Raw genomic sequence first — 22,571 nt, forward strand, 5'->3', positions numbered from 1 at the left:
GAGTGAAATCCAAAATCCGTCTTTTCATGTTTTCCCATGCCATTATTTTATTTACTAAATGCCCATATCACTCCGCAGGGTCAGAGAGTATTTTGAAGAAATTGTGAAACGGTCTGGTTCCTATTATTTGTTGTCTCGTCTTATCGATAGATGAATACATTTGCTAAATATTTGAAATGCGTATTTTTTGACCATTTAAATCGATCTAAAAATAATCGTCCGGTGTAGTTCTGCTTGGACGAGGTGGGTCTATTTTGTTGGGAACCTAGGGAGGCTGTGCTTCGGTGCCACTTATCATTAGATATGGCCACCGTTATAGAGTACACCGAAGCGTCATCTTCAACTTGGTTTTGTCATGTTTATTGCTGATATTTTTACTCGGTCCGTGTGGCAGACTGAGTGTCATTTTTAGGGAAGCCAATGTTTGTTTTTGCACATTTTTGGAGCCGGTTGTTACTGCGTGGCAGGCTGGTTACGAGAGTCTTCTAACTGGCCGCTTGGTCCCGCAGCTTGTCGCAGCTGAAGAAAATAGAACCAGTTGCCAAGCCAGCGGTCCGTACCCAACATTTGCTTCAGCCGCAGCCATACTTTCCCCGAGGATTCGTATTTGAAGTTTACGGGAAGCTGGCTCATAGGGCAGCCTGAATTTCAGATTTGAGGGCGTTTTGTATGTTGGTGGAGAAATTGCTGCTGGCCGTAGACTTGGGTGGCTAACAGCAACTAGCTGTATTATAACCCGAACTCGACAGCTGTCATTGGAGAAAGGAAAGTGATCCCCCGCAAATGAGCGAGCCAGCGAAGTGCTTTTCCTTTGGATTTACATCAGCTGCTTTTCCATCAAATGGGCAAAGTTGGGAATACCATTGCAACGCTGGGATATAATGATATGTGCTGTGCATTTTTGAGAACTGCAGTGTTGTTTCATTGGAGAGAGGCTAGCTAGCTCCATTAGCTCGCTAGCTTGCTGGCAAATAAAAGTACGACGTTTCACCCCCCCAGTATTTTGGGACATGAAGAGGATAATTCTCTGTCCATAGGACTGGAAGGTAAGATGTAATCTGAACTTTCTTTCCTATCGCTGTTGGGTTGATTTCTGTAATGAATTTAACCTTTTTGAAGTGAGTCTGAGCCAACATCATCATCCTCCAGTCTGATGGAGGGGAGGGGGGATTTGTCGCCGCCTCGGCTTTTCATGACTCAGACTATTGAACGGAACGTTAAATGGAAAGGTTCATTGGTGCTACATAAACCGAAAATGGGGGTTTATTCCGTTTCACACAATGTAATACATGAACAACCATACACAATGATCCCAAGTTGTCCAAGAGAAGTAGAAATCAGATTTAGCGTCGTTGTGTAATGTAGCATTTTCACTTTTAGAGGGGCATTGTAGTTCTTTGGAACTGTTCCGTTCCATTGAATAGACCGAGCCTTTGTGTGCTGGCCACAATTCCGGATCATTGCCTTCTTTTCGATTGGTCGTTGATTATATGAAAAAAGTTACGTGTTATGTTTCCCGTCCTATTCAGAGATAAAGAAAAACGCGTTTGTGTGAAATGGTTTGTTGTGGGTTGTAGTTCGGATGAGTTGGTGAACTATCTGCATCCACTGGTAACCTGTTTGCTCTTTTAGCCTCTTTTCAGAGTTGTCTTCCTGAAACTAAATCCAATCAGCTGTGTAAGGGCGGCTAAGACATGGTGGATCAGTTTATACTTTTGCAATTTTAGTTAAATTTGGTCGATGTCAGAGTCTGTCTAGTCTGTATGATCGAGGAAAGGCGACAGAGTTCCTACACAACAGGCTAGCTCTAGCTGTAGTTAGCCCCTGTGCAGCTGCTTTGTGCCCAAGATGTGGGTTAACAAAAGCTAACGTTAGCATGTTTTAATTTGCACCCCTGCTGCCCATAACCGCTTTAAAAAAATCTATGCTTTGCATGTCCCACCAGTGCATGTCGGAATGTTCACATCTAGTGTTGTATTTTTTTGTCTTGACTAATACTCGAAAATATCTGTAATCCTACCATTTTTGAGAACTGTCTCCATACAGTCCATCGCTGGGTAGTGACCACCTGTTTCTTAAAACATGTCCATGTCAATAATTTAGTGATATGCATATTATACCATAGCAAATATCAGGTAAAAATATTTCGTAGAGTTTGGCCACTGGTCTAGGCGAGTAGTAGAGGCAAATCCAGCTGTGAAAGATGGTTTGGCTGTGTAATAATAATAATTGCTCTTTCAACACTTCTCATTATTATGACGTGATGTCAATAAAATTTTGTTTTCTCTAATGTTCTACGTGATTTTGTCCCATTTATCAGTTTATAATCTAATTTCATATCCACATATTGCCATTTCATCTCTTTTCTACAATGTCTTTATTATTAAAAGCCTATAAGTGAATACCAGCAGATAAGAATATACTTGAAAAGTGAATTTGTTCTAGTAATTCTATTAAAAAAGAAACTGGTATGTTACACACATACTGTTTTAACCATTTATTTAAATTAGGTTTGATTGTGAAGTCTTAAAGCTAATAAAATCTCAAAATATAGCTATTCAGAATACTGGAATATTAAAATCAATTTAAAGAAATGTCTTTAATACAAAAATGTTATGTCATAGCCTACGTAATCAAGCGGAAGACTGCTGACCCAACAGTTCTCCAGCTCACATTCATTGACACCATCTCTATAGATGGTAAGCCACAAAAGATAATTTCTGTTCAGAGTGCTGTATTTTATAATTTATTGTATACTAGCTTCCAAATTTGGAAAAATTTAGCAAATTTTTCAAAATTTTCAATTGGAAAGGTAAATTGAAAAAACAAGTTTGGTAGAAAATATTGCATAACCTTGAGATAGAAGTTTTTGTTTTGGAGAGGTTCAGCCAGCACACGCCAGCATTTTCAGGACATATCCTACATTCCAATCAAGAAATTGTTGCATTCAGCTTCAGAAAGAGTCTTATCTGAACGAAGGAGAAAAAGACCTGAGTTGTTGCCAAGTGGCCCAAAGTCATCCTTTTCAGATGAAAATAAAGAGTAATTTTTTATCATTATTTCAGTTGATATTCGTGATCCCAGAATCTGGAGGAAGTGAGGCTGAGAATCCATTTTGCCTGAGGTCCAGTGTATAGTTTTTAAACTCGGTGATGATTTGGTGATCTGCTGGTGTTGCAGAAGTGATAGCTGACATAAAAGGAAGGTGGGCTTTCCTTAAAACTTCAGCAGAGCAGTAGATTGACACTTATCTTCCATATTAAAGTTTCCAGGGAAATAAAATTTTTGTTAGCTGTAAAGCACAGTCAAAAATATCTGAAACGTATTCATTTTAGTGGTCATAAAGATATTCAAATCCCATGTATAATGTACGGTAACTTGCCTATATTCAGTACTTTTCCTGAGCACCTTTTATGATATGCAATTTTCATTTATTATGGTTTTGATTTCTGTTGGGCTAGTCGACACTTGTGAAATATGACAGATTATAATCCCATATCTAACCAAAATAGCTCCAAGTGGCCTCAAGCTACTAGAGATTATTTATTGCAGTCAAATAATTACTTTTCCATTATGTAGATTGTAGGAAGTCACTTGAAATCCTTAGTTGTCAAAGTGGGTACCAAAAGGACCCCAGGGTTGCACAAATTGGTGTACAGGCGGTATGGAGCGTCCCGTTTTATCCATCCATCCATCCATCCATCCATCCATCCATCTTCTTCCGCTTATCCGGGGTCGGGTCGCAGGGGTAGTAGCTTCAGAAGGGAGGCCCAGACTTCCCTCTCCCCAGCCACTTCTTCCAGCTCCTCCGGAGAAATCCCAAGGCGTTCCCAGGCCAGCCGAGAGACAGTCCCTCCAGCGTGTCCTGGGTCTTCCCTGGGGCCTACTCCCAGTGGGACGTGCCCGGAACACCTCACCAGGGAGGCGTCCAGGAGGCATCCTGACCAGATGCCCGAGCCAACTGGCCCCGCTCGACGTGAAGGAGCAGCGGCTCTATTCTGAGTTCCTCCCGGATGACTGAGCTTCTCACCCTATCTCTAAGGGAGAGCCCAGACACCCTATAGAGAAAACCCATTTTCGGCCACTTGTATCCTCGATCTTGTTCTTTCGGTCATGACCCAAAGCTCATGACCATAGATGAGGGTGGGAATGTAGATCGACTGGTAAATCGAGAGCTTCGCTTTTTGGCTCAGCTGTCTCTTCACCACGACGGACCGGTACAGCGCCCGCTTGACAGCAGACGCTGTGCCAATCCGCCTGACGATCTCCCGCTCCCTTCTTCCCCCATTCGTGAACAAGATCCCGAGATGCTTGAACTCCTCCACTTGGGGCAGGACACCCCCCCTGACCCGGAGAAGGCACTCTACCCTTTTCCAGCTCAAGACCATGGCCTCGGATTTGGAGGCACTGATCGCCATCCCAGCCGCTTCACACTCGGCTGCGAACCGCTCCAGCGAGAGCTGCACATCACGACCTGATGAAACCAAAAGGACCACATCATCCGCAAAAAGCAGAGATGCAATCCTAAGGCCACCAAAACGGATCCCCTCAACACCTTGGCTGTGCCTAGAAATTCTGTCCATAAAAGTAATGAACAGAATTGGTGAATGGAGCGTCCCGTTTTAGACTGCTACATTTAACACCCCCACCAAAAGTTGGGTATAAAACAATCAAAATGCATCTGTATGAAATAGCTACGGGTAAATGACCTATACCCTGACAGTAATTAAATGACTGCTTTTGGAAAAAGTACCAGTTTTATAATAATACGCTATTTAAACAGAAATCTATAACATCAAATGAGTTTTCAATTGCTTATTGTGCTGAATAGTAGTAGAGTTGCAGAGCTATAAATGGTTGGGTTATTTATGGGGCTAGCTCTTCCGGTAGCCAGCAAACCAACCATCTTGTATGAAAATGGCATTCCATTAAGGAAGGTGATGGGTGTCCCTCCATTTGTTTCCACAACTTCACTGTTTCTTTCATAGCTGTGCAGAAACAGGCAGAGCAAGGGCAGCACTGTGTCACTCCATTCTCCACATCGCGAAAACTCCGATCACCCCTGTACTTTGTTAAAAAAAGACTATACTGTTGGAACAATGTCTTCAAAATATTTAAGGCATTTAAATTGTACCTCTTTTAAAACCTTTGTGTACTTTTGTAATTGTAACGCATCAAGCACCTTCAGATGTCTTAAAGTTTAAAAAAAAAAAGGTAGTTATCAGAATATAATTTAAAACAGTGATGAAAATTGAGCTTTAAGTTTTTTTCAAAATAGTACAAAATCTTGATTCAGCTAGTTATTATTGCTCGTGTTGTTTTGGAAACAGGCCCCATTTTTCACAAAATGATTTGGTGGACAGTAACAGTCAAATTTGTACACATTTTCCATGTCTGACTTGTGTGTATTGTTTGCTTATTCTTTATATTTATATATTTACAATGTACAAATACTTAATCTGGAGATATTACATTTTCATAGTTCATGTAGCATTTTTCTTCAGTGTGTACCTTCTGTCTCCCACAGTGACATCAGAGAATGCTTCACAGCTGATTTGCTAAATAGTGAAACATTTAAATAAAATATTGCTTTATGACTCAACCTAAAACTTTGGACTTTTTTATATGTAATTGCTCTTTAGTAAAAATAATCTTGCTTGGTATGTGCTAGTTATTGGATCAACTTTCGTAAAAAAAATAAGAATAAAATTTTTTGAGAAAATGTGGCTTGTCAGAAGTTTGAAGTACATTGTTGTATTAAAAGGATGATGATATGCAAATATATATTTGATATAATATTTGTTTTTAATGTGTTCTTTTTGTTATTCTTTTGGTTAACCCTGGAAATAGTCCCAAGTACTTTGATTAATCCATTTTTCACAGTAAACATTTTTTAAATTTTTTTTTTTTGCGGCGTTAGTGGCTCGTATTTTTGCGACAATAGGCAGATAGGCAGACTGGAAAGAGGGCAAAGAGAGGGGGGAAGACATGCGGCAAAGGTCGTCAGGACCAGGAGTCGAACCCGCGACGTCCGCGCCGAGGACTAAGGCCTCCAAGCGTGGGGCGTGCTAACCCCCTGCGCCACCACAGCACGCCCCATGTTCACAGTAATCAAAAATGTCAAAATATTCAGTCAGCTCTCGTTGGGCATATAACGGTTAATAAAGCATTTTTGTAACTAGTTGCACTATGTCCTTTGGTGATCTGAAAAATGAATAAATGGTTTCAAAAAAGATTTTTGACAATATTTACAGTATTGTGCTGCGCAATAAAGAACATGTTACTCTGTAGTGATTCTGTTTGCACCCAGAAGGTCGGTCTTGTAATCAGGTTTTGTTTTGAAACCACCTTCATTTCAGTGCATGCAACTTTGTTTTTTATTCCCCCCCCCCCCCCCCATTTTAATGCACCGACTGTATCTTTGGCAAGATATTGAATCGGGCCTCAGATCGTTTTTAGCAAACTAGTAGGGAAGCTGTACTTCAACAAAATCACATCCCTCACTTGCATCTCACGCATCCCTTCAAAGTTTGACAAGCAGACTATTTCATTGTATTTTTAATTTTTTTTTTATTGAGTTAGCATTCCTACTCTGTCACAGTAATACAGTTTACAAATTAGTTGCATTTAAAACATTTCAGATACATTTTTATTTATATTAAGTAATTCAATTCTATAAGTAAAATGTATGTATTTACTACACACAGTGATATGATGGTTCTATAAAGAAATACTGCCTCAAAGCAGTATCTCTATTTTCACATGCCGTCCTCACCTCGAGGTGCTATTATAATTTTGATGTGGACTAGTCTCTCCTGTAGCAGACTTTCCCTTACCCAACATTATGCTACCTATGAAAAATAAATAAAGCTCAATAAATAGCACTTTTACTTTCACTCCTCAGTTTCTGTGGCAAAATGAAAAATGTCCGGTGTGGGGATCTACTGCAATGAGACTCCACCAGGCCGGGTGCATGACGAAGTAAACATGAATTCCATACGATTCCATTTCAGAGTCGTTTCTGTATATCTTATATTTGGGATATAAAGCAACATTTCCTTAGCAATAGTGTTATGTTTATAATGTTATTGCTTCAGAAAATTTTATTTTATGTCAAAAGTAATATTAGTTTGTACTACAGCACAGATTGACGAGATTACATTGTCTGTTTTGTAAAATGAGTTGAATGTACTCAAAACCTAAATTCAGTTATGGAATTAGTTTTACTTTAAATAACACGGTCCATATAGTAGCATTCTGATCCAGTTATTTACAGTAAACATTTTTTTAAAGTCTCTTTTTTTTGACTCAGCCTGCCTTTATTTGAGAGTGGTCAGACAGGAAAGAAGATAACAAGAGAGGGGGAAGACATGTGGCAAAGGTCATCAGGCCGAGACTCGAATCTGTGTTGAGGACTAAGGCCTCCATATTTGGGTTGTACTTTACTCCTGTGCCTCCACAACACCCCAATAGTTCAATTTGATCCTAATTATGTAATGATAAAATTTAAAGTCCACTGATCATAAAGTGCCAATTGGTGCAAAGTTGGCTTTGGTCAGTATGTCCTTCAGCTGCCTGAACTTTCTTTTCTAAACTTCTGCTCTGGCTACTTTTGTTGACCTCTCTAAGACAAGTGGTAAACCAACATCATTTTGTCTCTTAAGAGTTTCACACATGAGGCCAGGATGCGTCATACACTTGGTCTAATTTGAAAGGTGATTTCTGAAAATTGATATTCCTCAAAGTGTAATGTCCTTTTTTAAGAAAGCCATTTTGTGCCTCACTATAAAATTACAATTTAGATTATAGTAAATAAATGCAAATATAAGGTTAAAATATAAGGGAGAATAATAATGTATTTTTAAAAAAAAAACAACTTAAAGCACAGATCAGTGAAAGATAAGCTTTATATATATATATATTGCAAAAAAAAAAAGACTTGTACAGTGTTCTATTTCCTCTAGATATTATACATTTATACTTGGTGTCTGTATGCTGTGAGCATGTGAAGCTGAAGTCAAATTCTTTGTTTTTTTTACACCATCTTGACCAGTAAAGCCAATTCTGATCACTTTTTTCGGCAATATATGCTTAATATTCAAAGCAGTTGGGAACATACTTAAGCAGAAAGTTAGTTTTATTTTTTAAAAAGGACCTGAAAGTCAAAAGTTATGCTAGTCTTTCCTGGAAATCAACACAATAATGAAGAGACAAAGAAAGAAAAAACATATTGTCAGACAAGTTAAATTGAAGATGGGTCACTGGTGTGTTTGTTCTGAATGTTTTTGAGATTGTTTTTGCATTTGAAAACACTAGATAATATTTATTACCTTTGTTTGAAGGATTGGTTTGAATAAGTTTTTTTTTTAATTGCAAAAAAAGTAAACACACTAGTGTTGGTGTTGCTTAGAGCTGTATGTCAGGGTATTGTAACTATTTATTATTAAAATTGTGTTAAAAGATATTAATCAAGACAAAGTACATAAAATGAAGAAATCGTACCTCTGGTTACGGCCAGTTATCATCTTGGGTCGGCACTATTCACATATGGGTCTTTAAAATGAACTAGCTGAATAACTGGGCTCTAAACTTATCAACAGTTTCTTGTGAAACACAGGTTAGTGTCCACTAATGTAGTATTGTGTACTCCTGAAATGCACATTTTCATTTTAAATGTTCTTTAAATAGCTAAAATAAGTATTAAACATTCAGAGCTGCTCATATTTTTTTCATGCTGAACAAAACTTTGTTGCATTACCAACCTTCAAGATGTTAGCCTCATTCATATGTCAGAACAAAAAAAAAATAGTCAGCTGAAGACTGCATGCAGATGAACATACACTTATTATTTGAGCATGATTAAAATTAAGTAGATTTAAGAAATGTCTTATGTTTGGTTCATTGATTTTGAGAGGTCACACAGGACTGGCCATCATTGCTGCCTAGGGGATGTTTAAAGACCTCGGTCAAATTTGCTACAGAATAACTAATTGCGTATTATGGACCTCTCTATCTGAATGTGTCACTATATAAACAGCTCTGGTAATTATCACAAAAATCAAGTGAATTATTTTGAGTAGTATATATTTGTGTAATATATATTTACTCAGTGTTTGAAATGCCAGTTTTTTAAACCTTACATGCTCTATAAATCACTTGAAAACTCTCACTATTTATATGATATAAAGTACATTTTAAGGGAAAAGACAAAAATAAAAAGACATGGGTGTTGTGTTCTGTGTTTTTCTGTATGTTTATTTCTAGTTTCCTGTGTGTCTGAGTCTCTGTGTTGTCCTGTCTCCCCGTGATTAGTCCCCAGGTGTATCTCGTTCCCTGATTTCCTCTTGTGTATTTAACGTCACCTGTGTGTGTCTGTCTTCGTCGGGTCCTACGTCAGTGTCAGTCAGTGTACGTCTTGCTACGTCCGTTTTCAGTCTGTGTATGTCGAGTCCTCGTATCGCCTGTTGCTACCTGTAGTGAGCTTCAGCCTTCCGCTCAGCAGTGCTGCCAGGTCTGTGGACTGTGTTTTCTGTTTGTTTGTCTCCATTAAACTCCTCATCACCACACAACTGGGTTCCGCTGCGTTTACCTCACCGCCACCAACACACCGCTACATGACAGAAGGACCCGACCAAGCTGAAAGGTGAGCAGCAGAAACCACCATGGACCCAGATGAAATGCAGGAATTACTGGAGACCATACGGGAGTATGAGGCTGCCATGGCCAAGCCGTACGCGGCGACAAAACGGCTTGGATTCGCCATCCGGTTGGGTCTGTTGCTGGATTACTGGGTTCCACGTTTTCCGCTTCCTGAGCTGGTGGCATTGCAGAGGGAGGCAGAGTGGGAGCGTGAGGCAGCGTATGCTGTCATGGCTGGAGAACCGCTGCCTCCCAGACCCAAGACTCTGTCCTCCCGATCCACCACCCCCGTTCCGTCGCCTGAAGAGCCAGCAGCAGACCCTCCGCAGCCGGAGCCGCCAGCAACACTTCCGCCACCCGAGCCCGTTCCTGCCGCCGCTCCAGCCGGCGCACCCGAGCCCGTTCCTGCCGCCGCTCCAGCCGGCGCACCCGAGCCAGCCCGTGCCTGCCGCCCAGCTCAGGGCGCACCGAGCTCCCGTTCCTGCCGCCGCTCCAGCCGGGCGCACCGACTCCCGTTCCTGCCCGCTCCAGCCGGCGCGCCAGCCCGTTCTGCCGCCCGCTCCAGCCGGCGCACCCGAGACTCCTAGTGCTTCCCCCGAGACTCCTAGTGCTTCCCCCGAGACTCCTAGTGCTTCCCCCGAGACTCCTAGTGCTTCCCCCGAGACTCCTAGTGCTTCCCCCGAGACTCCTAGTGCTTCCCCCGAGACTCCTAGTGCTTCCCGAGACTCCTAGTGCTTCCCGAGACTCCTAGTGCTTCCCCGAGACTCCTAGTGCTTCCCCGAGACTCCTAGTGCTTCCCGAGACTCCTAGTGCTTCCCCGAGACTCCTAGTGCTTCCCCGAGACTCCTAGTGCGTCCCCCGAGACTCCTAGTGCTTCCCGAGACTCCTAGTGCTTCCCCGAGACTCCTAGTGCTTCCCGAGACTCCTAGTGCTTCCCCGAGACTCCTAGTGCTTCCCCGAGACTCCTAGTGCTTCCCGAGACTCCTAGTGCTTCCCGAGACTCCTAGTGCTTCCCCGAGACTCCTAGTGCTTCCCGAGACTCCTAGTGCTTCCCCGAGACTCCTAGTGCTTCCCCGAGACTCCTAGTGCTTCCCCGAGACTCCTAGTGCTTCCCCGAGACTCCTAGTGCTTCCCGAGACTCCTAGTGCTTCCCCGAGACTCCTAGTGCTTCCCGAGACTCCTAGTGCTTCCCCGAGACTCCTAGTGCTTCCCCGAGACTCCTAGTGCTTCCCGAGACTCCTAGTGCTTCCCCGAGACTCCTAGTGCTCCTCGCCCGCCCCTGCGGCCCTAGAGACTCCTTGTGCTCTCCTCGCCGCCGTGCGCCCTAGAGACTCCTTGTGCTCCTCGTCGCCGCCTTCGGCGGCCCTAGAGACTCCTTGTGCTCTGCGCCGCCGTGCATGCGCCCTAGAGACTCCTTGTGCTCGCCGCCCGTGCAGCCTAGAGACTTTTGTGCCTCGTCGCCGCGGGCGATTTACCGCCGGACAGCCTCCGTGGTTCCCGCCTCCTGCGCCGAGGACGCCGGACCGCCTCCGTGTTCCCGCCTCCCTGCGCGCGAGCGCCGCGGACCGCCTCCGTGGTTCCCGCCTGCGCCGAGCGCGCCGTGACCGCCTGTGGTTTCGCCTTGCGCTGCGGGACGGCCGCGGACCGCCTCCGTGGTTCCCGCCTCCTGCGCGCGGGACGGCCGCCGGACAGCCTCCGTGGTTCTCGCCTCCCTGCGCGGACGGCCGCTGACAGCCTCCGTGGTTCCGCCTCCTGCGCCGCGGGACGGCCGCCGGACAGCCTCCGTGGTTCCCGCCTCCTGCGCCATGACGGCCACCGGACAGCCTCCGTGGTTCCCGCCTCCCTGCGCCCTGGACGGCGCCGGACCGTCCTCCTTGGTTCCCGCCCTGTGTTTCCGCCCACCTAGGTGGGTTTGTTTTGTTTTTGTTTTTTGGACTTTGGACACTCGTGTATCCTACTATTTGATATGTTGTTTTTCGTTTTCCATAGACTCTGGCCCCCGTCCATCTCCCTCCACCCACCCTGTTGTATTTCAGTTTTTGGGGCGTCTGGGAGCCGCCCGTTAAGGGGGGGGTACTGTTGTGTTCTGTGTTTTTCTGTATGTTTATTTCTAGTTTCCTGTGTGTCTGAGTCTCTGTGTTGTCCTGTCTCCCCGTGATTAGTCCCCAGGTGTATCTCGTTCCCTGATTTCCTCTTGTGTATTTAACGTCACCTGTGTGTGTCTGTCTTCGTCGGGTCCTACGTCAGTGTCAGTCAGTGTACGTCTTGCTACGTCCGTTTTCAGTCTGTGTATGTCGAGTCCTCGTATCGCCTGTTGCTACCTGTAGTGAGCTTCAGCCTTCCGCTCAGCAGTGCTGCCAGGTCTGTGGACTGTGTTTTCTGTTTGTTTGTCTCCATTAAACTCCTCATCTCACATCATCTGGGTCTGCTGCGTTTGCCTCACCACCACCACAACACCACTTTATGACAATGGGTAATGAAATATTTGTTGAACTGTTAAGTCCCAGACTTTCATTATTCGAGTCTTGAGCTGTAAGTAGTAGTATAATGTTTTTAGCCTAATCAAGAAAAAAACACCAAAAAAAAGTAAAATATCAGCTCATAGTATGGTTTTAGCTCATATGCATTCTTTATTTCAAGGTTGCAAAGCATCAAAATAATTCTGTTGTACAGTAAAACTTAGTAAAAATGTATTCTGCATTACATAAATTTTATGGCATTGTGAAACCAGCCATCAAGAATTTAAAAAGTAGAGAAAATAATAGTGACATAAAGAGGCATTCTAAAAACTCAAATGTGTCCTGCAGAAAAGCTATTTTTCCAGATTGGGAATTTTTCGAGATATTAAAATAACACTAAAGCATTTGCAAGAACTTCTGGCTGTGTGGTTGATTGTGGTTGACAGCGCTTCGATCCGCCTCCTGGCTCGGATTGGTTGATTCCAGTTAGCACTGGAATTGGTTGGAATTGTATACTATAGTATACTATAGTATACTATAGTATACCATAGTATACTATCTCATACTATGGTATGAGATAGTATGGTTTTCTATCTCATACCATACTACCACATGGTCACATGGTGACAGTTTCCAAAATATGTAAAAGTTACGTACTCCAGCTGTAAGAGCATAAAGTTGATCCATTTCCCAAAACGCTGTTTCTACTGCGCACATTGTCAGTTGAAGCACCAGAAACCCCTAAAAAAAAACATTAATAACAAGCAGAAGGCCTGAGTATTAACCGTCATGTGCAGTCTACTGCCTCCTTCTCTACCACCTGCTATATGTGACACTTTATAATTAACAACTGGAATATAAATTTAAGCAAGTACTGTTTTATTAACATTACATGATTGCAAATATGGTGAAATAAGCAGTAATTGCATATATCAAAGTACATGCTAGAGTACAGCAGCAGTTTATTTTCTGTTCAAGCGCTGGCGTTAAACAAGAAGAAATGTATATTTGCACATTTAGATTTTATAACTTTGTTTCTACTTTCTGCAAATGGATCTGTCTTACACGTCTGCAGGTTTGCCTCCAAAATACATTTTTACAGAAATCTGTTCAGTACACTGACTGTATTAGATGGCTATTGTTCCCTCAGTATATTACCCAGTCACTCTAGTAGACACTCAATGCTTAGTAACAGAGAATTTGCTCGTCTTCCTGGGATGTAATGAAAACTTCTCTATATTGTTGTATCACACTTGTTTTTACGCCCTTGAATCCAACAATCTCCAACCATTGCGGTCCTTTTGTGTGCGATCAATGAGGTGGAGAGCTACTTCCGTACTATCAAGATGGCGACAGAGCACCCGGATGTAGGCGTGACGTACTGTGGGAACTCTCTATTCCAAATGGTGTGGCACAAAAACACTGCACATCACTAGAAATGCACCAAACCCACAGTAAAATATTGCGTATCATCTTTTGAGATCAACTTTATTTAGGTAGATCTTGATTATTTATATAAAGCAGAAGTTGAACATTGATTTTATTTTGCATCATTTTGCAGGCCAAACATAAACCGAAATCAACAGCAAAATTACTTCATGAGAGGACATTTGAAGGTTTTAATTGCCTCGTTAAAATTCAGAAGTAAATCTGACCGGAGATCTGTGAGGTCACCTAAAGAACTGTAGGCAAGAAATGTAAATAACTGTATAGATCACAGAAACTAATTGCTTCAAGGGTCACCATAAATGTTCAAAAGTTTGTCTAATCTGCATATGGATGTTTAAATTAGTGTAATTTGGTCTGCATTTGGGAAGGGGTACCCCACATATACAGTTTAATGGTAAAATTCAAGTATGTACACTCATTCACTTGATATATTTTACTATAAAAAGAAAAAAAATTATGCACATCTTATGATTTAGCAGCTTATGGAATCAACTTTATGATCTTCACTTTCACATTCCTGTTGAAGTTTCCACTGTCAAGGCCATTTGTCTCGACAGTGTTGCCTCAGTTCATTTGTTTATTCACAGCCTCCTGGACATCCAATCACAGCGTTCGTGTCTGGTTTAGTCCTGGACTTTGACTGGACCACTGCAACACCTTGGTTATTTTCTTTTTTCACTCCTATTGTTATAGATTTCATGCTGTTTTTAGAGTCAGAATCTTGTTGCGGGACCCTATTTAGGCAAGGTTCTGTTGTTGAACAGATAATTGTCACTGAGGTGTAGAATACATGCAGGACCTGGTTCACAGTTGTTCTTTGGTTTTAGGGATAAATGCATTTCCACCGACTGGGAAAAGTACCGTCATGTTCTGTTGGTCTTAAAACTACTACCTTTTTATTAATGAAGCTGCAGAATGTTTTTTTGTTTGTTTGTTTGTTTTATAGCCAATGTTTGTTACATTATATAGTAGAATTAAAACACAGTTTGCATGCATTAGTTTTAATATGTTGTAGTTCTTGGATATGAAACCAGAAATAGACCAGATTCCTCATTAAACAAGAAATTGTCTGCAGAGGGATATATTTAATAGATTATAGTCTATTAAATATATTGGCAAGACGTCATATATTGAGGAATCAACGCTGAAATTTAAACAATATAGTAAAAGTCTAATTGGTGCATCTTGTTCTCTGTGGTGAAGCTTTTATATTTTGGTCTTTTTACCACCGCTGTCTAACTTCATGCGTATAGGTTTTCAGATGTTTTAATCTAGATAAATATTTATTAAGTCAAAAAACGCGACATACTGAAAGTTAAGAATGGTTTTAGACAGCGGAGAAGATCATTGGGACTCCACTCCCCGCCATCCAGAACATTGCACAGAGACGCTGCTTAGCCAGAGCTCACCAGATCCTCTCCAGTTCCACCCACCCTCTCCGTGGTTTGTTCATCTAGTTGGCATCTGGCAGGAGTTTCCACAGCATCCGCTGTAGAACAGCCAGACTCAGAAATAGGTACCTCCCATTGGTCATCATATTGCTCAACACCAATAATCCCCCCACTAAGACCGTCTGACAAAGCTACGTTATAGATATTTAGCAATGCATTATTTGTATGTATTTAGAGACACACCTGTGATTTTTCTATGTTTTGTTTTCTGCAACAACAATAAAATAAGTCTGTCTCTGAAATCTGTTAATGTTAATAATTTTATCTATAGTTTTTTCAAAGAATCAAAAAGGTAAAACAGAACTGCTTTTAGGTTCTCCATTCACCCTTCTTGTTATCTACCTTTAGTTTTACGCTCACTCACAGCCTGAAGGAACCACAAACATCTGAACATGCATCATGTTGGGTTTTTTTCTTTTATTTTCATAAGAACTGAAAAAAGTTTGATTCCTCCAACTGTAAAAACATCCACCCCAAATATTGTTACTGTGAGCCTGAATTACTTCTGTAATTTTCACTTGTCAGGCCAGGGATTTGTTGGAGCTGTTGAAGCCTAAAATTGTCAGATTCTAGTTGCCAGCTGGTGCATCTCTAGTAAAATTGTGTTGCAGTGGTGATGAAAACTGCCTAATTATGTTGACTTTTACACAATGTCTTTAATGCCAATCATTTACACTCTACCATTATGCTTAAGTGCATGTACTTTAAGACCTTAATTGCATGTTTGAGATTAGTGTAAAAGCGTGAACCAAATCTAATGTTTTACGACAGTCATTAAAAAATATTCACAGTTTTTTGCATCCTCGAAGTAACATTAGAATTTGTGGTGGTGAAAAATTATACAGAGGTAATGCTTCCTGTTTTGTTGGCTTTTGGGGTATTGTGTGGCATGTATTTCCCACACAGTGGCAAAAACATTGCTTTGCCTTAGTATATTGAGGCTTGTATCTGTGTGAATAGATTTATTTTATCCACCCCATGTCTTGCTATTTTCTTACATACTATTTGAAATTCCGGTGATTTTCAAGTAGTATATTTTTAGACCTAAGTAGAATTAGGTCTAATTATATAGTATGTTGGCTTCTGCTTTCCAATTTTTAAAACTAACTTTACTTCTTATCGTTTCAGAATGTCATCAGAGGATAAAACTGTGGAGACCTCTGACCAGGGACCCTCGCCGTCATCCAGCAGCGTAGGGGCCACGTCCACAGGAAGTCCTGCCAATGCAGACAAGCGACCACGTGGCAGGCCGCGCAAGGATGCTGCTGCGGCCGCCGTCCTACCACAACTACCACCCCTATCAACTGCTAAAAGCAAGAAAAAGTAGGTGTCTATTGCACTACCAGTGTTCAAAGAAGTAACTTTACGTTTAGATCCTCTTAAGAAACGGCTTTCTCATCAAAATGATGGAGCCGCCGTGTCAAATGGAAAAGGAGTTCAGCAGTACTGTCAATATTTTGTTCAATTGGTGGTTAATTTTGGTTGCATGCCTGGAAGTCTCCCAATTAGTGTGGATAAAGTATTGCTGGAATAGATTGTAGTGCAGATTGACATGTTTTTTTTATAGCTATGCAGTTGCTCTCATTTTTTCCCTTTCCTATTTCCTATTGGAAATAATACTACAGGAAATTTTCTTCTGGACAGTGTTTTCCATTAAGTCTTGATGAACCTTTTGGGACAGATATGCAGCACTTCAAATTTCAGGCTTGGTCTGACAATAAAGATATATTGTATTGGACTTATGGGTTGCATAGGTTTGTAATGGGATAAAATAGGTAGCTTTGGAAGAAGCTTTCAAAAATCCATACCGATCTTTGGCAGGGCAACCCATTTTGACACACTCTGGATATGCTTGGGATATGAACTTTGAAAGCAAATATACTTTATTACAGAAAATGTGAAGCCTTTTCTGTGATTTGATGATTTGCATGGTATCAAGAATGTGTAAATATGAGTTAGAACTTCATGTGAAAAGTTGTAGCTCCTTTATTTCCAGTAATTCCAGTTTAAATGCTTTTCATGGGGTGCTGGTAGGGTGTTATGTCTCAGTCTGACTATCATAGCGCACACTATGGACTAGGACTGCTCTGTAAAATGATACCGTCTAGCTTCTTAACTCCTAAGTCTGTCCTCTCAATCAATCTTAATACCCTGTTCCCAATGGATTGCTTAATCTGTAAGCATGCAGATGATGTGTCAATGCCCCAGCGGAAAGACAACTTTAAACAGAGTTAAGTTGCTTGATCTTGATCATCTGAAAATAAATTGTCATTCAGCAAATATGTACTTGCTTCACTTCCACTTTTATTGATCACTGTTGCTATCTTAGTTGGAGGTACATTCAGCTCAATGTTCACATCTGTCCAACCTTCCATTGTCTAAACCTTGTGGTCATGTGGAGCATTAAATTTTGCTCTTATCTCAAAGCCGTTTATCTGCAGTTAGGAAACTCACGTCACATTTTAAAATGTACAATATGTAACAAGGAGGATGTTGGATATTGTTCTCATAAACCTGGTTGTTGGAAATTACTCGATTTGCCCACGCTTCATCTGCTGACTGGTCCATTTCAGAGCAGCATGATCCTGGTCTGGTTTTCCAGGCAGCACTGTGCTTGCTGGGACTACTTACCACAGCATTATTTTCACCTTTTTTTTTTCTCCCTGTGGTGGGACTGTGGGGAGGGTGGGGGGGGATTTGTGCACGATATAGGATTGAGCCCTAGTCCTGGGTGTTTTTCAGTGAAATAACTGGCAGTCTGAACACTGAAATCTGATGCTTCCATTGTAGTTATATATAATTACAGCTGAATGTTGTGTGGGAGACTATGTAAAAATATAAAAGTTTAACCACAGTTTACTACGTTATGGCATACTGTACTGTTTCTTTTTTTTCTTTTATGTGGCAAAATTTTTATTGCGTTAATTTCCAATTAAAATCCATGCAGATTACATCTGATAAAAACTAAGGAGGATTTGTGAGCGGTGTGCAAAATGGAAAAACACAGAAGCTATTTTAAAAAGATGGCAATTTAATCCAGAAATACTTGGACATATATACACAACTATAGCATCAAATGTTAAGATCTAGAAGACCATGATGATTCACTTTTCTTTTGTGAACCTCTGACAAGTTGTTACTACAGCAGGGTCCAGTCATTGTTTGTTTTTAACCATGACTATATTGTGATTTTTTTTTGTTTTGTTTTGTTTTTTTTAAATACGCCTTTATTGCGCAAAGCCAATAGTGGTGTTATTTCTTGTTATGAAGCTGAATGTCTTTTTATTTATTTGGGGGGGTGGGGGGGGGGTCTTATAAGGAATGTCATTATTTATAAGCCCCATGTAGAGTCCCTCTACCAGTGCACCGTTGTAAGCGGGCCTTAAAGAGTTGCACTTAAAAAATTTTTGTTCATAAGGGAAAATTTATCTACATTTCTTTAAAGATGGAGCTAAAATAATTATTTTTAGGAGCTAATATGGCTTGCTCAGTTTGTGAAATACAAAGCTATGCAGACTTGTTCTCAGAAATTACAACTTGAATTCAAATGTTAAATGTTCTGAGGCTTCTTGCTTTACATTTTTTGCCACCTTAGAAACATAAAGTCACAGTTATCAATAAGGTGGATACTTTTGTATATGGTTGGCAGAAGACAATAAAACAAATGTACATATATTCTCATTTATTGCCTGTATAACTTATGTCATTTTAGCCTGCAATATTTTAATATCACAAAGGTTGATCTTGAGCACGCTTTAAATTACACATGCCCTGATGTGCAAATTAAGACTGATATTGATACCCAATATTAATACTGCTGGTGTGGCAGATAACCAATATTTATATTTGTTGTAATATTACCACTGGCATACAGTGGTTTGAAAAAGTATTTTCCTCCTTCTTGAATTTCTAAATGTATTCATGTTTGTCACATGCAGTACTTTGGATAAAATTGCCATACATATTCCATAACAAAAATTTGATGAACTTTTTAAGGGGCAGTATTATATAAAATTGACCTTTTGGAGCTTTACATCATGTTATAATGTTATTCCCTCATCAGAATCATGGAGTGTTGCCTAGAATCTTTCATGCATGTTTGAGAAATCCTTTAATCTCTCATGTCAGCCATTCAGCTTGGGGAAGACCTAGCACTACATTTGAGGATGAAGCTCCTCCTCCGAACTGCAGTTTTCAACCCAAACTCATTGCCCTCTCTCGTGACTCTCCCACTCAGCTCCTTCAGACTATCCAGCAGCAATTGGCAAACACCTGGTGGTGGAACTGTGCATCTGCTGAGCTCATTAAGGAGCTATATCTCAGTTAAACTCTGGTTTAAAAAGTTACCAAAGGGTTAATATAGGAGCGCTGCTGTGATGACTTCCTGAATGGCCTCTGTCTCTTTATTTATTTGTTTATTTTTTTTTAAGAGAGTGGCCCAATTTCAAGGTGTTAATTTATGAAGTCAATTTTCTGAATTTTCTAACAACTGAAAGTAAAATAAGAAATTGATTGTGCTATGAAATGGTACTCCGGGCCTGGAAAATAAATAGTACTTCCCCTCTAATATCTTTCACTGCCATAGAAATATGCCATTGGAATATTTTTTTCAATTTAAATTCAAAAACACTTTATTGATCCCAAAAGAAAATTAAATGTTGCAATTAATTTAATTAAAGAGTTATTGTAGATGCTGATGGTTGTGGGCAGGAAAGATGTCCTGTCTGTGTTACAGTGAATTTTAAGATCCTTTATCAACATTAAGATACTAAAATCCTGTTTACCATGGTTGTCTATTAGTGGTTCTACAGTAAATGTTTGAAATATTTTTAACCAAACTAAATCTACAATAAAACTGGAAAGAAAGTTTAATATACAAGCAAATGCTAATAAAATAAAGCTTACTGGTGTGTTTATGTTGGGGAAAGCATTGTGCTTTAAAGGTCACAGAAAGCTAAGCGAGCCTCTCAATAGGGGCTAAATGACTTGTCTGTGTAATTTTTTTATTTTTATTTTTTCAGAACAATGGGAGTTTCAACCTCACCAAGATATTCATTTTCAGTGGTATGACTCAAGGTTTTTGGTAATTATGTTTTCAGACAAGGTTTCCTTGAGGCTCCTTCTGTCATTCTTGTGATTAAGGTTTGCTTCCCATGGAAGTCATTTAGAGGGAGGGGTTGATTTGGCGTATAGCCATTTGTGATTTTTCTCTCCAGTGGCACTGAAGATTACCCCACCACCCCCAGTCTTTTCTTTCTCTTAATTCTGCATTTCTTTCTGAGCTCATAAGAAACATTGCTCTCACTTGGACTGTTTTGGCTCTCCCAATATATCATGCTAACAGTGGATGATTTTAAGTGTTGTATTTATGAAAATTGTCATCTCAGTATTCTCACCTTTACTATAAATAGTGTTTCCACAATTAGCTTGGCTGATTCTTTGGTAGTAGTTGCTGAGGGTATTTGTACTGTTTAAGAAGTGTGTTAGTCTGTTAAAGTCTAATATGCAAAATGTAGTGTTGTATTGTTGACTAGTATACACCTGCCTATTCTTTTTTGTTTGTTTGTTAAATCACTTTCATTTATACTACAACCAGAGTAATCTGTTATGTTACTTTCCTTGATCAACACAAAGTAGTATACAGTTAATAAATTAGTTTTTGAAAGTTTTCATAAATAAACCTCTTTAAATGTGCTGTGTATTTTTATTTGATTCACCCTCCTTTTACTTGTCTAACTCTAAATAAATCTTAGGTCAAGTAATTGCCTTCAGAAGTGACCTGGTTCTTAAATATAGTCCACCCATGTGTAAGCTAAGGGTGCATTCACACCAGCCCTCTTTAGTCCGCTTTAGTTGAACTCTAGTTTGTTTGCCTAGAAAATTCAATTCATTTGGGTTCAGTTGAAGTGAACTCCGGCGCGGTTCGAGTTCATATGTGAAGAGACCGTTCCCAAAGCAGGAAGGTAACTATAGCGCAGGGCATTCTGGTCAAATCAAAACAAAACAAAACTGTTTGCCTAGCGTTAGTGGGAGGAAACGGTTCGTATTCTTTTACAAAAGTGAAATCCTACGAACTGATGGCACTCCAATTTTGTTTACATTTCGTGAGGAAGGAAGTTGCGCTTATTCTCTTCTTCAGAGGTTTTTGTGTCAATTCCTTCAGAGATACACCGCTACCACAGGCGAGGAAGACAAACAGGTTTTGCAAAGTGTTACATTAGTTCGAAACGGTACAGTGTAAAAGCAAAACAACACTGTCTGAAAATGTATCAAATGTTGGGAGTTTGGTCGCTAGTCGAACCTACCGGACTATTGGGTGTGAAACATCCTCAATCATAGTGTAGATGCATCTGTTCTGCTAAGCCCCAGAGGATTGTTAGAGAATGTTATTGTGCCAACATCATCATGAAGACCATAGAACAGCAGACACCTCAGGAATATGAAGTTGTGGGAAAGCTTAAAACCTTGAACATCTTACAGATCATTCCTCAATTTATCATCTCAAAGTGCAAAGTGTATGGGCTTTACGTTAAGCCTATCAAAATGTGGTTATCCCTATAAAAAAATTAATAATAATGGGGCCTCTTCAGAGAAGAAATTATTGAACATGTTATTGAACATAAGTTCTGTTGATATTGTTCAATCACCATCAGTTATCAGAATAGTTAACTTTTACCTTATATGGGGCGTGCTCTGGTGGTGTAGAGGTTAGCGCGCCCCACGTTTGGAGGCCTTCAGTCCTCGACGCGGCCGTCGCGGGTTCGATTCCCGGACCCGATGACATTTGCCGCATGTCTTCCCCCTTCTCCTTCCCCCCTTCCTGTCAGCCTACTATGATAAAAGGGACACTAGAGCCCACAAAAAAAAAAAAAAAAAAACTTTTACCTTATATTAATTAGTCAAGTTTGTTGTGAAGGAAGGCAAGTTAGTAATTTTTTTGGGGCAACTAGTACAATGCAGCACTTTTTTGCTTTGAATTTAAAATGTGAGACAAATGGTCAGATGGATCAAGTGGCTTTATTGAAAGCCTGAATATTTACTGCCAAATGACTGAACTACAACGGTTCTAAAATGGAACCTTGAGCAGAAACCTTTTTTTTTATCTCAATAAATAGAATTCAAAAAGTTTTTCTATAGAAATATTTTTTGAAACACTTGTGGCTTGCTTTATATCTGTTCATATTTAAGTAGGGCGTGAGTGTGTATTTTAATCACACTCTTGCCCACACTCGTGCATTTTAAACACACACGCATTACTATCTTTTTGTCTACCCAGCTTTGTCGTATTTGTGGTTGTATCTTGGGTGCAGTGCATTATAAATTAATAGAATACTTCATGTTTATAACTAGCTGTGGATTATACATAAAGGCATCTTTTGATTCTCACAAGTTTCCACTATGCTGGAAATATTTTATGTGGATACTTTCAGTGGTGGTTTGTGGTGTTTTCCATCTTGTTCATGTTGATGATAACTATTGCAGCCCCCGTCACTATTCAGCCTCTGCCTTGCCCTGGACTCTATTACCTCCATTAAATCACCTTGGAAACTGTGGCTTTATTTAACTAATTCAT

The 22,571-nt window shown here is 40.4% G+C and overlaps 1 protein-coding gene across 9 annotated transcripts in view; it reads left to right on the forward strand.

Annotated features, from left to right (window-relative positions):
• The first annotated feature begins 303 nt into the window (after window positions 1-303).
• kmt2cb (lysine (K)-specific methyltransferase 2Cb) overlaps window positions 304-22,571 on the forward strand; it is a 79,839-nt gene continuing 57,571 nt past the window's right edge. For 6 of the 9 annotated variants that reach the window (XM_044134284.1, XM_044134289.1, XM_044134286.1 and 3 more), the window contains exons 1-2: window positions 304-1,046; window positions 16,127-16,321. In XM_044134284.1, the coding sequence (XP_043990219.1) occupies window positions 16,128-16,321 (194 nt within the window). In that variant the 5' untranslated portion in view covers window positions 304-1,046; window position 16,127. Of the gene's footprint in view, window positions 1,047-16,126; window positions 16,322-21,027; window positions 21,229-22,571 lie in introns of those variants that run through there. The other 3 variants (XM_044134287.1, XM_044134293.1, XM_044134292.1) reach the window with 3 other exon arrangements.

Source organism: Gambusia affinis, linkage group LG12 (genome assembly GCF_019740435.1).
Source record: "Gambusia affinis linkage group LG12, SWU_Gaff_1.0, whole genome shotgun sequence".
NCBI classification, from domain to species: Eukaryota; Metazoa; Chordata; class Actinopteri; order Cyprinodontiformes; family Poeciliidae; genus Gambusia; species Gambusia affinis.